The sequence below is a fragment of the Ostrea edulis genome, chromosome 2 (assembly GCF_947568905.1).
Source record: "Ostrea edulis chromosome 2, xbOstEdul1.1, whole genome shotgun sequence".
In the NCBI taxonomy this organism is placed as follows: domain Eukaryota; kingdom Metazoa; phylum Mollusca; class Bivalvia; order Ostreida; family Ostreidae; genus Ostrea; species Ostrea edulis.
The window spans coordinates 2,695,920-2,708,316 of NC_079165.1; the positions used below are offsets into that span (position 1 = coordinate 2,695,920).

Here is a 12,397-nt window from a genome sequence, read left to right on the forward strand (position 1 = left end):
TAGAAATATATCTTTAAGGGAAATTTTATTTACTGAGCATAATATAAAATTTAGTAAACTATTTGATATTGAATTTTTTTTAATATATTTTCTATAAATGATCAATCGTCTATATTAAAAAAATGTTGTCAATGCCAATAACTCCTATGTCTATTATACAATGATTTTCCTGATATCCACAATAACCGATTTATATTTATATTAAACTATTGTCTAATACAATGTACTTCATTGACAACTGTGACCTAGACAAGTTTCTATTTCCAGAATGATGTTTGTCAGAGTTCAGTAGAAAGATGGTGTAATACTTGTTTGACGTAATACGAAATGTCAAGAATATTATTCTAGCATAGATATAGACTGCAAAGTCTGTGTTGATAAGCATTCTACAGAATTACATTTATACTTTTACATCTCGGAATTGGATTTGTTTGTAGCAAATGTCTCCAACAGCTGTCTTTTTTTAAAATTCAGCTCGGCGGTAAACCACCATCGGTCACTGCTTTGTGAAGTTTGACTAGGCCTAAGTTAGTGGCTTTTTGTTGATATATTTTTCTGTAAATAAATGAATTAAATTTTTGAATTGTTAGTGATTGGTTTCTGCTGGTCTACTGTTCATCTGACCAATAACACTTTTGAATTAAGTGAAAATTAATACAGTTATTCTACTTTGAACCATTCATATTGATAAGTCACATGAGGGTGTAGCTACTTTAATGACCCATCATTATTACTGTCGGGAGCTTGGAGAAGCCACTGCCTATGTGACGTCACTGCCTATGCGTCGGGATCGAGAATCGAACCCGGAGTTAATTAATGTCATGTGTAGTTTTTGCGGAGGGATATAGTAATTTGCCCTTACCTCCCAATCGGAAATCCTCGGCTAACTCCGCTACCCTCCATACTAACGTCAGTGTGCGAGGAACGAGTCACACGAGGAGTTCCGAGTGCTTACCTCCGATCGTACGTCAGATCGTTGGCTTGCTCACGTGTGGAAGATTGAAGTCTTGTTTACTATCTCATTTTTCATTGCAGAATTGGTACCAATTTCCCAGGTTACAATTGAATATATTGTTTACGAGATTTAAGGTATATTCTTATTTGTTTTCACACTACCAGGATTAATACCATGTGCAAAAAAAACAAAACAAAAAAACCCAACACCTTTTCCTTATTGGTTTTCAAGGTATTAGGTCAAAGATCAAGGTCACTTGAAGTAAATTCCGAAAATTATTGCGAACAAGATTTAAACTACAGTTCTCGTCCTGTATTTGTCAGACGTCTAGGAAAGAAACATACAGATTCTACTTCTTATTGGATTTAAAGTTCAAACTAAAGGTTAAGGTAACTGGATATAACTTTTCGAAATTCTTCATGTGCAAGGTTGAAATTTTATTTCTTATTCAGATTTATGGTTTCAGGAATCAGAAATAAAACATAACACGGAGATCCGGGTCTCAATTGGTTTTTGATAAGAAATGTAAAGGTTTGGGTTCACTGGAGGAAATCATCTTAATCTGCGTGTGATCTATGTATCTAGTTTTTACTTTTATTGAATTGAAAATGCATGCTCTCTTACACTAAAATCGTTGTTTCTACTAATTTGTAAAGGTAAACATGCTCAATATTTGATAAAGATATCAATACGACAAAATTCTAAAAATATCATGCAGAAAATTAAAACAAAAACTCTATTGACCATTCATACGAAAAACTATACGGTTGTATAGATCAGATATAAACAGAAAGAGTTTCAAAATGTGACCCGTGTTTTTTGATACTCATGAGCCGAGTGCTGACCACGTGACTTTCTTATTAGCATACTGCATGCTATGTACAAACAACCGAGGATGAAATGAGTCAAAATTCGACCTGTTCCTTTCATTTGGGATGAAATCAAAATTTGTTCGTTGCATATAATGTTGAATGTTGGACAGTTCTTGGCACACTGATTTTGACTACGAATAACTCTGTTTACCTGATCATGATATGGGGCTTACGGCGGTTGTGGCCGGTTGACGGGGGATGCTTGCTCTTCCTGGGCACCTGATCTCACCTCTGGTATATCCGGGGGTCCGTGTTTGCCCAACTATCTATTTTGTGTTGCTTATAGGAGTTGTGAGATTGATCACTGTTCGTTACCTTCACCTTTCATAAGTTATTATACGATACCAGTAATGATTATCATATTAACCATGGTAGCTTACAAACCAAACAGTCTTATTATTAGTGCGTGTATAGATTTAAGGTTGATGCGTATACAAAATGTCAAGGTCATTGCAATGGAAACTCCAAAGAAATTATTTGTTTATTTTTATTTCAATTGCAGGAAAACTACCAGACTGTTTTGTAAAGTCGTTGTTATTTGTTATTCTTCTATACATGGGTCCCCATTCAAAACCTAGAATAGTACAAAAAGGAATTCATCAATACAACATGTTTGGCGTATTAATCAACCCTTATTTTTCCTTACAGCACTGATAGATTAAATGGTCCGACATCGTGATTTTTTGGACCTCTTATGTACATGTGTTTATCACCTGCGTCTTTTGTTTGCGTCAATGTTGGATCGATCCAGCGAAGATGTTTTGGACTGCATGTTCACGTATACATATCATGCGCATGTTCATTGATTCAAATCAATGAAGTATCGAGTTTTCCCTGCATATATGTTAGAACATGTTCAACATACCAAGAGATCAATGTTATCTAGTCTGAACTTACAACTATGTGAATTCTTTTGTTTTGTTGAATTGGATTATTTGACAAAAGAAAATGTGAAATTTTAAATTTTGATTCAACCGTGACTGGGAGTCAAACAACAGATGATTTATTGGGCTCCTAGACAAAATGTTGATTGCATGGGTTGCTCTCAATAATTATATCTCTCCTTCCCTAGGTCCCTTCCGGGCCATAACTTTTTTGTCTTTTGACATAGGCCTTTGATATTTAGTGTGTGGGTATACCGTGATAAGACAGTGTACGTGTCATGTGCCATTTTTGATGACCTTTGACCTTTTATGTAACGGTCAAGTAATATAATTATTTAGACATTTTTGTTGTCCAGACTATATTAAACTTTTTTTTTTGCCTTTTGACATAGGCCTTTAATATTTGGTATTTAGATATACCATGGTAAGATAGTGTGTCACGTGTCATTTCTGATGACTTTTGACCTTGACATTTTATATAAAGGTCAAATAATACTATTTTTTGAGGATTTGTTTGTCCAGACCATAATTTTTTTCCCTTTTGACATAGGCCTTTGATATTTGGTATGTTAGCGAGTTTAATATACTATCATATGTTCACAACACTGTTCCTTGTTAGAAGCTCATATACATATAGGCAAATTTTATGTACCATAAGTCTTAATTTTCCACTTTAAAGATGTTCCCTAAATGTGTTTAAAAACTATGGAAAATGGAAGGGAGACACCAGTTTTAGTGCGCTAAAACAATTCTTCCTATTGCTGTTAGAAAAGGAAATAGGAGTGGAAGTGAATCTAAAATCCTCCGTTAGAGAGGACGTTTGGTTCGGCGATCCTTTTCCAGAGAGAATTGATACAGATTTCTCCCAAAATCTTATGTCTATTAAAGTGAAACCTTAACTGGTCATAAAATATATACTGACGTTACTTTGTAGGCCCAAAACAATCGTGGCTAAAATAGTGGCATTCGATGAGCAAATCCACGACATGTTTTAATTAGAAGCAGAACTGTAGTTCCCTGAGAAAATAGTGGGACAGATCAGAGAGATATAGATCCACCCCTTATAAAAGCCAGAGAGCAATAGATCCACCCCTTATAAAAACCAGAGAGCTACAGATCCACCCCTTTAAAAAAACCCACCTGGGATTCGAATTGACAGGCTACCTAACATGGCTACGTCAATAAATGAAATCCTTTGAAGCTGTGAGTTTTCGGTTTGTATGGGGCTTTAATGATAATTTGAAGGTATGTTTGGACACAAGTTTAGTAGGAAAATATGTTAGGAATTTTTAAAATTTTAAATCTATGAGACGGCGATGCAAGAATATAGCGTAAATCGAAGGTTTTTATTGTTTTGAACATATTTTATTGATGAAATCAAAAGGATTGGGAACAAGTTCTAACAACTTACAAGTCCCTCTCCTAAAATATTACAATATGTCAGGTTTTTATAAGGAGTGGATCAAAAGCTCTCTGGGCTGTCCCAGTGATACAAATCTGCAGCTACGTTTTGATATGAAACAATATGCATGTGGGGAAAATCTAGAAAAAAAGACTACTTTTGAATTGCGAGAGCGCAAGTAACAGTCTTTTCGTGATCTGACAATTATTGATTACCTACATATAATACGAATTCTCCAGTAACTGTTAATAAACAATATTTATTCACAAAGCAAGGGCCGTCAGGGAGAATATACAGTTTTAACAAAAAGATTCATTATAAATACAGTACATGATACTATGTGTGTTATGAATAAATTTCCACATTGGTCAGAAATTGGATCATGAAAATATTGACGATGCACAATATACATGTAATATAGAAAATGAAAGGTGGCTTGAATACAGACGCTACCAAGGGACGGAGCCTGTACACAATCAGACGGGCAGTCCTGTACTCCAAGTAGTCAAGACAATCCATTCATAAATAAATCTTCATTTGAAAGCGACAGAAAAAGATAAAATACACAAGGACTTAAACAAGTTTAATATAATACATTTCCGTTTTTCGAGTATTTATAAACCTTTATTGGTCATGAGCCAGGTTAGCTTTTGATCACTGTCCATGTTATGAAAGTTCCTACAGGAGCTACACTCAGCCGGGGCATTGATTCGCGCGGTCCCTTCACGCGCTTGTTTGATCATTGTTATCTCTCATGATAATGACCCACAGCTGTAGGGACCCGTGATTACTGTAGATTCGGAATGGACAAAACTGGCTTTTTCCCCTCTACAATCAATGTTTTAGTTAAATAGACAATAGAAGACGTGATTGATTTCGTATCTGGAATACGTGAGTGGATGCAGAGCACAATGATTTGTTTACCAGTGTTAAAGCATCTCAACAATTAACGCCATACAAGACGAAGTGCATTTTAAATATAGTGTCCATTATATATTACAAATGTTGACTGTCCTCCGCGAAAACCACTACTTAAGCTCATATAGTTTTAACAAGTAATGTTACTTTTGAATATTATCCAAGCATAGTCAACCATGTGTGTTAAAGCAAATTGCGACTTTCGAGTAAAGGACAGTATAATTAATTCAACCTTGAGAAACAACAAGGTTGTTTGTTTTACTATTGATAAATGGATAAACACGGATTGTTATCTCACTTTTCTATCTATATCTGTTCTCTATATCTTTTGCGCTTCATTTTACGCAAATATCTTAATTGCTCTCGAAGCGGTCACAATGCACTTATTCTTACAGTATTGCCAAAACTTCCTGTTTTACATCTAAAGGTGGATTGTTTAACTCTGAATGCATACGTGTCAAAACGAGGCTCTACTTGAACTTTAAATTGTCCGACAGTTGGTCAATGTACAGAAAGAAGATAACGTGAATATTTTGTATTTCATAATTCTGTTAGGCTTGATGTAATTTATGAGTCAAATGTCTAAACATGTGTTCTAGTGGCGATTGCTCCGTCCGTCCGTTTGTCCGTCTAGATGCGCTCCCTGTGACGTTCGCAGGAACACGTACACGTACTGTTCAAAAGTCACTTGCAACTTATACGACATGCGTTCCTCGGAACACTATAATTTGAATAATTACTGTCGAGGGACACAGTTTTAACAAAAAAAATTCTTTTTTCTAAACTTAAAGGTTATCATTTCGGCAGATGAAGAATTAATCCAAGTAATAAATTTGTTTGTGGAGATCGATATTATTTAATAGACCGGATGGTCACATAATGCATGGATAGGAAATTTACGTAGAAAGAACACGTAATATTTGCTAGTACTCCATAACCCCAACAGATCAGAAGCCTGTATCAACATAAATATATCGTGTTGGTTAATAAAATGATTTCTGAATGACCGCAATTACCAGAAAGTTCCGTCAAATGGTGAGGACATAGCTTGATTTTATCGCGTCATTCAATATCTTAAACAAGATGATGGAATTCTGTATTAATACTATGTTTACTTATCCCCATTTTTTGTACTATTCTCCCCACAAAAACCGACCTACTAATTATTTATCACATTGTTTTGGGCGCATGACGTCATAATTTCGCGCTGAACTAAACAGTATTGTTTATTTCCGGTCGTAAACCAACTCGAACTGACCTAAAGCATGCATAACTTGCACCTTATTATCACAAATTTATATTGCATCATCATTTAAAGACACTTACTACAAACAAAATTTTCTACCTCCTTTTAAAGATTTTATTTCAGTTTTCGGCGGAAAATGGGGCATTTCCTTACTGTAGAGTATTTATTGATACTTATTTACCAGCACGATGCACCTAGAGCAATTTTAATCAATGTGTGAAAAGGCTTCCCGCGATTACAGAGCGTCTCAAAACGGGAAAGCTCTGGAAACAAATACCCAATAAACACTAGTCATTTGATCAACTTGACTTCATTTAGTTTGCAATGTTGCTATTTTCATCGTGTTTTGCATACCGGTATTTATTCACATCTTGTACAGAAATATTTCAAAACGGAGAAGATTGATTTGTTTGTTGCAAGTATCCTTAATAAAAAGAGAGAAAAATAATATACCTCTTCAAATTTTAATGTTGCAAAAAGTCTTATTTTATTATAAAGAAAAACTGTATTTGATCTCGTAGGCTCCCATAAACTACTTTATTATTGATGAATTATTTCATACGCATACGGAGAAAAAAAGAAACAAATTTTATTGTCCCCAGTCATAAACAAGAATCAAAGAGAATGAGAATATACCACACAGGCGCTCTACTTACTGCAGATAAAGAAAAAAATAAAATATGTTTTGGTGGCTGGTTATGGAGGTCTATGGACATGCATGAATACATCAACAGAAAATATCTGCAACATTCAGAGACCCTTACAAACATATTTATCTTTAAAACAGTAAGTTGAAACTCTTGGATTTGTTGAGAAAACGTCACTATCAAAACAGGGGTTGAATGTTATTTGTATCGCTTCTTGTGACCATGGTATCGATTCTTGTGACCATGGTATCGTGGCGCGAGTGGAACGAGGAGAATAAGCCACCCGCCACATTTCGGTTTTTTAAAAAAAAAAAAAAATCTTAGTCACGTTTGGAATCACATCCTGTTCTGTTAATTTGTTTTTGATTAATTATTGATGCATACGATACGTGATATATTATGTTTGTCCATGTTATGGACGTGACGATAAACAACCATCACGGTAATTGATTAAAAGTCCTGCTATCTTTAGGTGTTTTTATTCCTCATACTTGACATAGCGTATTTGTCAACTAACAAGAACAAGGACATAAAAAACATTTCATTTCATTCCAATTATTCACTCAAACCATTGTTAAGGGTACAATTATATGAATATTACATGAATATATATGTTCATTAACCTTAGCAGAAAACAGAGTGATGAGAGTGGCCCCTCTAAATCTTATCAAGAGGCAAGCTTGGTATATTAATAGCTTTTTTGTATTCATCTTACCAAAACAAGATAAATGGACTCTATCTCTGTTGATAGACACATCTCTCTAGAAGAACAGCGTCTCATCTTAATGATGTAAATATCCCTTTTACTTATTTGGTTAAAGAAATGTATTGATTTACAGGGAACAGTCATTTGTTCATATTGGTTGAACATTTTTATATCTAACATTTGCATTAAAGGTCATTCAAGCTCACACAAAACGTGTTCGAAAGAAACGTATATTTTGAAATAAAACAAAAATCGTGCCGCACTTGTCACGTTCAGGTATATGTATAATCTCCGTGATAAAAAAAAAGTGCAGAAGTGCTAAAATTATATTGAAAATACAAAATACTAAACCTTGTGGAATAGATATGAAAGGAAGACCCGGATTAGTCAATGTGATAAAGTAATTATTGGGTTCTTGTTTCTGACTTATTCGATGACACAGATATACATATATAACACCCGTAGAGCGTGGTCAGAACTGCGCACTTCTCACCGGAAATGTGAGATCTTGGAACGACAGCTAGATCTGCTCTTTCCAAGAAGCCTGGTTAACCAACCCTCTGGATGCTGTATTTAAACAACTTGCTAATTGTATCAACGGCGATCGTCATTTATGCAACAATTTTCGTCAAAATAGGAGAAAAATTGTTACAAAGTGTTGGACTTCAAAAAATCAGTGTGTTTATCTCTATATAGATTGAACCGATTAATCTTAAACACCCTGTCTGGCACTGCCTGTAGGGGGACCTATTCATCTGAATCACCCTGTCTGGCATTGCCTATAGGGGGGGGACCGGATTTTTGGGCTGCTTCCTTTCTGAAATCAAGACGATTTGTATGGTAGTACCAGCGCGTTTTCTCTTTATGATGCCAGACGGGTTTTAGAGAACACGAAATGTTTTCAAATCAAGCAGGCAATTATTGTGGACAGATCTACCAACATATATCCGTTTTGCTTTTCATAATTGAAATAAATTGAAAGTATGTTTCAAGACCTAATAGAAAGAGGATTTATGTTTCAAATGTAGATAAATCCTAGGAAAGGAAGAAATTAAACGATATGTTGACCACAAATAGAACTAAAAAAATAAACGCTGTTCACAGCAGTATCTGAGGTTGAAGAAGAATACGTACAAATGATCAGAGCGAGGACCTGACTGTGTTCAGCTCTTAAATGAAAGAAATACCTTAAAAAGAGAACAAAGAAAAAACAAGCCGTATCGTCCGTATGATGTACCGCTAGCAGTAATCCCCTAAAGCGTGTGCACTAAGCAGGGATTATCAGTCATCTATTATAGTTTATCTGGATTTGTGTTCGTTCTATTCACAAAATATTAACAATCGGTTAAACTTGTCTGTAAACCGAGACACCATTTGATGTCCCTAACTTAGGTTATACTGCGTATTAATTTTGGATAGAAACAAAATAATCATATTGACTGGGTTTTGATTTTTGTAAGTGCCCACTAGATATAACTATAAACGCTTTTGAAATATGATTTCCTTTGAGGTTATTCAAAGTTTGTCATCAAATGTCAAAGAACTGCAAGGACGCACTGGAATTCACGCGTGTAATGCCTGAAAAATGCAACAGTGAAGAATGCAAGCAAAGCAGAGGGAAAATATAAAAAAAAAAATTCAATTTGATATGCGACAGATAATTTTGATTTTTCTTTTGGGAATTTCAAGAATCTATAGCTCTGTAAATTACATCCCTGGGGTACAATTATGACTGATAATCAACGCCATTCCCGATTTTACGTTTTTAGTTTTTCGTCTCAATGTTGCATCATGCGAGTCTCTTTTGAGGGATTTTTATTGGTTAAACATTGAGGACTGTGACCTTGATCCAGTTTCCGATCAAGATCTATTGTGCATTGTATTTGACCAGGAGACTGGAATGGTTGAAAACTAATAGTTTTATGGCATCTTTTAACATTTAACTGTTTTCGGCTACAGAAACTTAAATTCTCATATACAAGTTGGCTTTTACGACAATGGAACAGTTAAAGGGGCATTGGCTGTGAAAGTGATGATAACCATTTTTTCTCAAAATCTCCCAATATGGCACATGAATATATGTTAAAGACTAATAAAAACATGTATTTTGTACAACAACAAGAGAAATATTATAAACCAAGTTAGATAACCGCTTTTATTGTAAAGAAATATATAAGGAAGAATTATTGTCTTGCAAGACAATAATCATTTATTCACCAAAATCACATTCATGTGCTTGCTTTGAGGTAAAAAGGTGTTTGAAAATAATTACTGATTAAATACTGGTGTTAGTACTGAAATACATAATACAAGCAATTTTCATTGAATTCGATTTTGGGGAACAAAATGACAGCTAATGCCCCTTTAAAGTAACAATTAGGCAATTTTTATAACTAGAACTTTCACTACATCCATCGAAAACGATAAGGCTCCATTTTCGTGGATAGTTGAGATTTTACAGTGGAGATATGATTTCGTGGATATAGCCTCTACATACATTGGTACAGTAAATACCGGTAGACTGTCTATTTTGTTGTAGTTTGAAGTTCGTGGGATACGGGTACCCACGAAATCCATGAAAATTGAGCCTCCACGAAATATACTGAGTCCACGGTATGACGGAATTAGCCCCATGTTAGATGAAAGATCTTGTCTTTGCATCCAGGACTATTTAAGAATTGAAGTTTTGAAATGCACCTTAGGAGACCCCCCCCCCCCTCTTCCACCGGAAGGGCGTAGACTTCTTGTTATTGGTTTTGTGGCTTTTGAGTGCACCTCTTAATTTGATAAACAAACAAACAAAATATACATGTACCTGGAGATTTAAAAAAAAAACCCACGACGATAAGGTATGTATAAATGGATTGTTTTTACAACAATGTCCGTATTTGGTTTGTGCATCCTGTTGAGACAAGATAACGGAAATGTGCAAGTGGTTTAGATTACGATGCATTTTCCCTGCAATTATCTGGTAACATCGATTCATTTACGCACTGCCAACTGTCACTGGCCTGGAGCCACTGAGCAAAATGTCGCTTTATAAAATAGATGTCTGCCCAATATTCTGAAAAAAATATTGATGTTTTCAACTTTCAAAATTTAAAAGGACGTGTGTTTATGTGTTAAGAATATTGACAAATCTCTTATAGAAATAATTTGAATAAATATCGGTTACAGACGTGCATGCACTGGTACTTAAACAGTATGGGTAATTTCTTAAAATCGAGGTCCCATGATTCGGTAGCTGTTTGCACGATTAACAACTCTCTTGGTATTTGAATCGAGTCCATTGAGAGATCATAATTTTGTGTCACTCAGCTAAAATACAACAATATTTCGATATATGAATAAAATCTTCTCATTCACATTATCGATCAGCATATTGTGATCGTCTGATCTGATTGTTAGACATTGATCTGTTTTTATTTTTACGGAAACTGAGTTTGAATAACAAGATTCATACGAAACCAGGAGTAGAATTCAATTAATTTCAAAAAGAAGGCAAAATATCAAACGAATGCATGTTTGACGCGTAACGGATGGGACCGTCGATTTGGCGAGACCATTTTAAACAATAACAATAATGATAGTCTTCTTTTAATTTAAATTTAATTTCTAATTCAAACGAGACATCGAAATCAGAAAGTCTCCATTTCTAAAAAAAAAAAAAAAAAAAAAAAAAAGGAACAAGTCAAAACCAACTGCAATTTATGCACTAGTGTCCTTGGCTTAAACAATTTAATTCAACTTCAATAAATCATGACACATGCCATGACAAAAGAAGTTAATTCCAAGTAATTCATTAAGCTTCATAAAGAAACAATGAATTTGTTCTTCATCAATTTCTTCTTCTAGATTTAAAACTTTGTTACATATTCCTAGTAATCTGAAAATAAACACACGCACACTGGAATAGGACCTATGTGGCTTTGGTTGTATAAAAAAAAACACCCAACGCTGTTGAAAGGGTTCTTAGTCTATCAATTCTTTCTGAACCATCAATTATCATACTATAACATCAAGTATATGTACAAACACTCTGACATTCACACTCCCAGACTCCAAACAAGAGATGTCATCTAGGAATTTTATAGACATTTTAAAACAAAATTTCTCGTAAATTTGACAAGATATTACTTTGTATTGATATGAATACCCACTCTTGAAACTTTACATCTTTTGGCGCATAGTAGTATCAATTTTAGCGCACAGGATGGGAATTTGACATTTTTTGCTGTAGTGGGTAAAATGTATGATCCACCTACTGCATTTCCCGATGATATCATTCTCATATTTTATACATATATAAATAATATATAAATAAAACGGAAATATAGACTGCAATATGAGACAGAGACCACCGGCAACCCTGTTCCTCGGTCTGGTAAGCATAATTACATCTTCAGCTTAAACCACGGTTCAGAGTGTATCCCTGTTCCAAGAGATATGGTACCATTGTAACACCCCCCCCCCCCCCCCGATGTTTATGGCAATGGTTATTACATATATTTTGGAGTTCGCAAAAAAAAAAAAAAAAAAAAAAGGATAAGGATATGGGGAAAAAAGAATGTTGTATATGATCTTAGATACATAAAATTATCTGTATTTGAACACAGTAGGATTAGAAATTTGGACGTGTACTTGAATCGAGACACAAGTGTCTATAGTTATCATGGGTTATTCTGATAGAGCTAACATCTTATATACCTATCAGAAATCACAGTAGTAATAATGGGTTATTCTGATAGAGCTAACATCTTATATACC

The 12,397-nt window shown here is 34.6% G+C and overlaps 1 protein-coding gene and 1 long non-coding RNA gene across 5 annotated transcripts in view; one reads left to right on the top strand and one right to left on the bottom strand.

The window, feature by feature from the left end:
* Positions 1-12,397, bottom strand: part of LOC125679958 (ATP-dependent DNA helicase RecQ-like) — a 28,024-nt gene that overhangs the window by 12,555 nt on the left and 3,072 nt on the right. Inside the window, exon 2 of one of the 3 annotated variants that reach the window (XM_056157289.1) lies at positions 2,286-2,401. The exons of 1 other annotated variant lie outside the window; for it this stretch is intronic. In XM_056157289.1, the coding sequence (XP_056013264.1) occupies positions 2,301-2,401 (101 nt within the window). In that variant the 3' untranslated portion in view covers positions 2,286-2,300. Of the gene's footprint in view, positions 1-2,285; positions 2,402-10,462; positions 10,695-12,397 lie in introns of those variants that run through there. One more of the 3 variants, XM_056157288.1, reaches the window with a different exon arrangement.
* LOC130052407 (uncharacterized) overlaps positions 4,189-12,397 on the top strand; it is a 30,090-nt gene continuing 21,881 nt past the window's right edge. The window contains exon 1 of one of the 2 annotated variants that reach the window (XR_008800754.1): positions 4,189-10,479. This is a non-coding gene — a long non-coding RNA (uncharacterized LOC130052407). Of the gene's footprint in view, positions 10,480-10,689; positions 12,015-12,397 lie in introns of those variants that run through there. The other variant, XR_008800756.1, reaches the window with a different exon arrangement.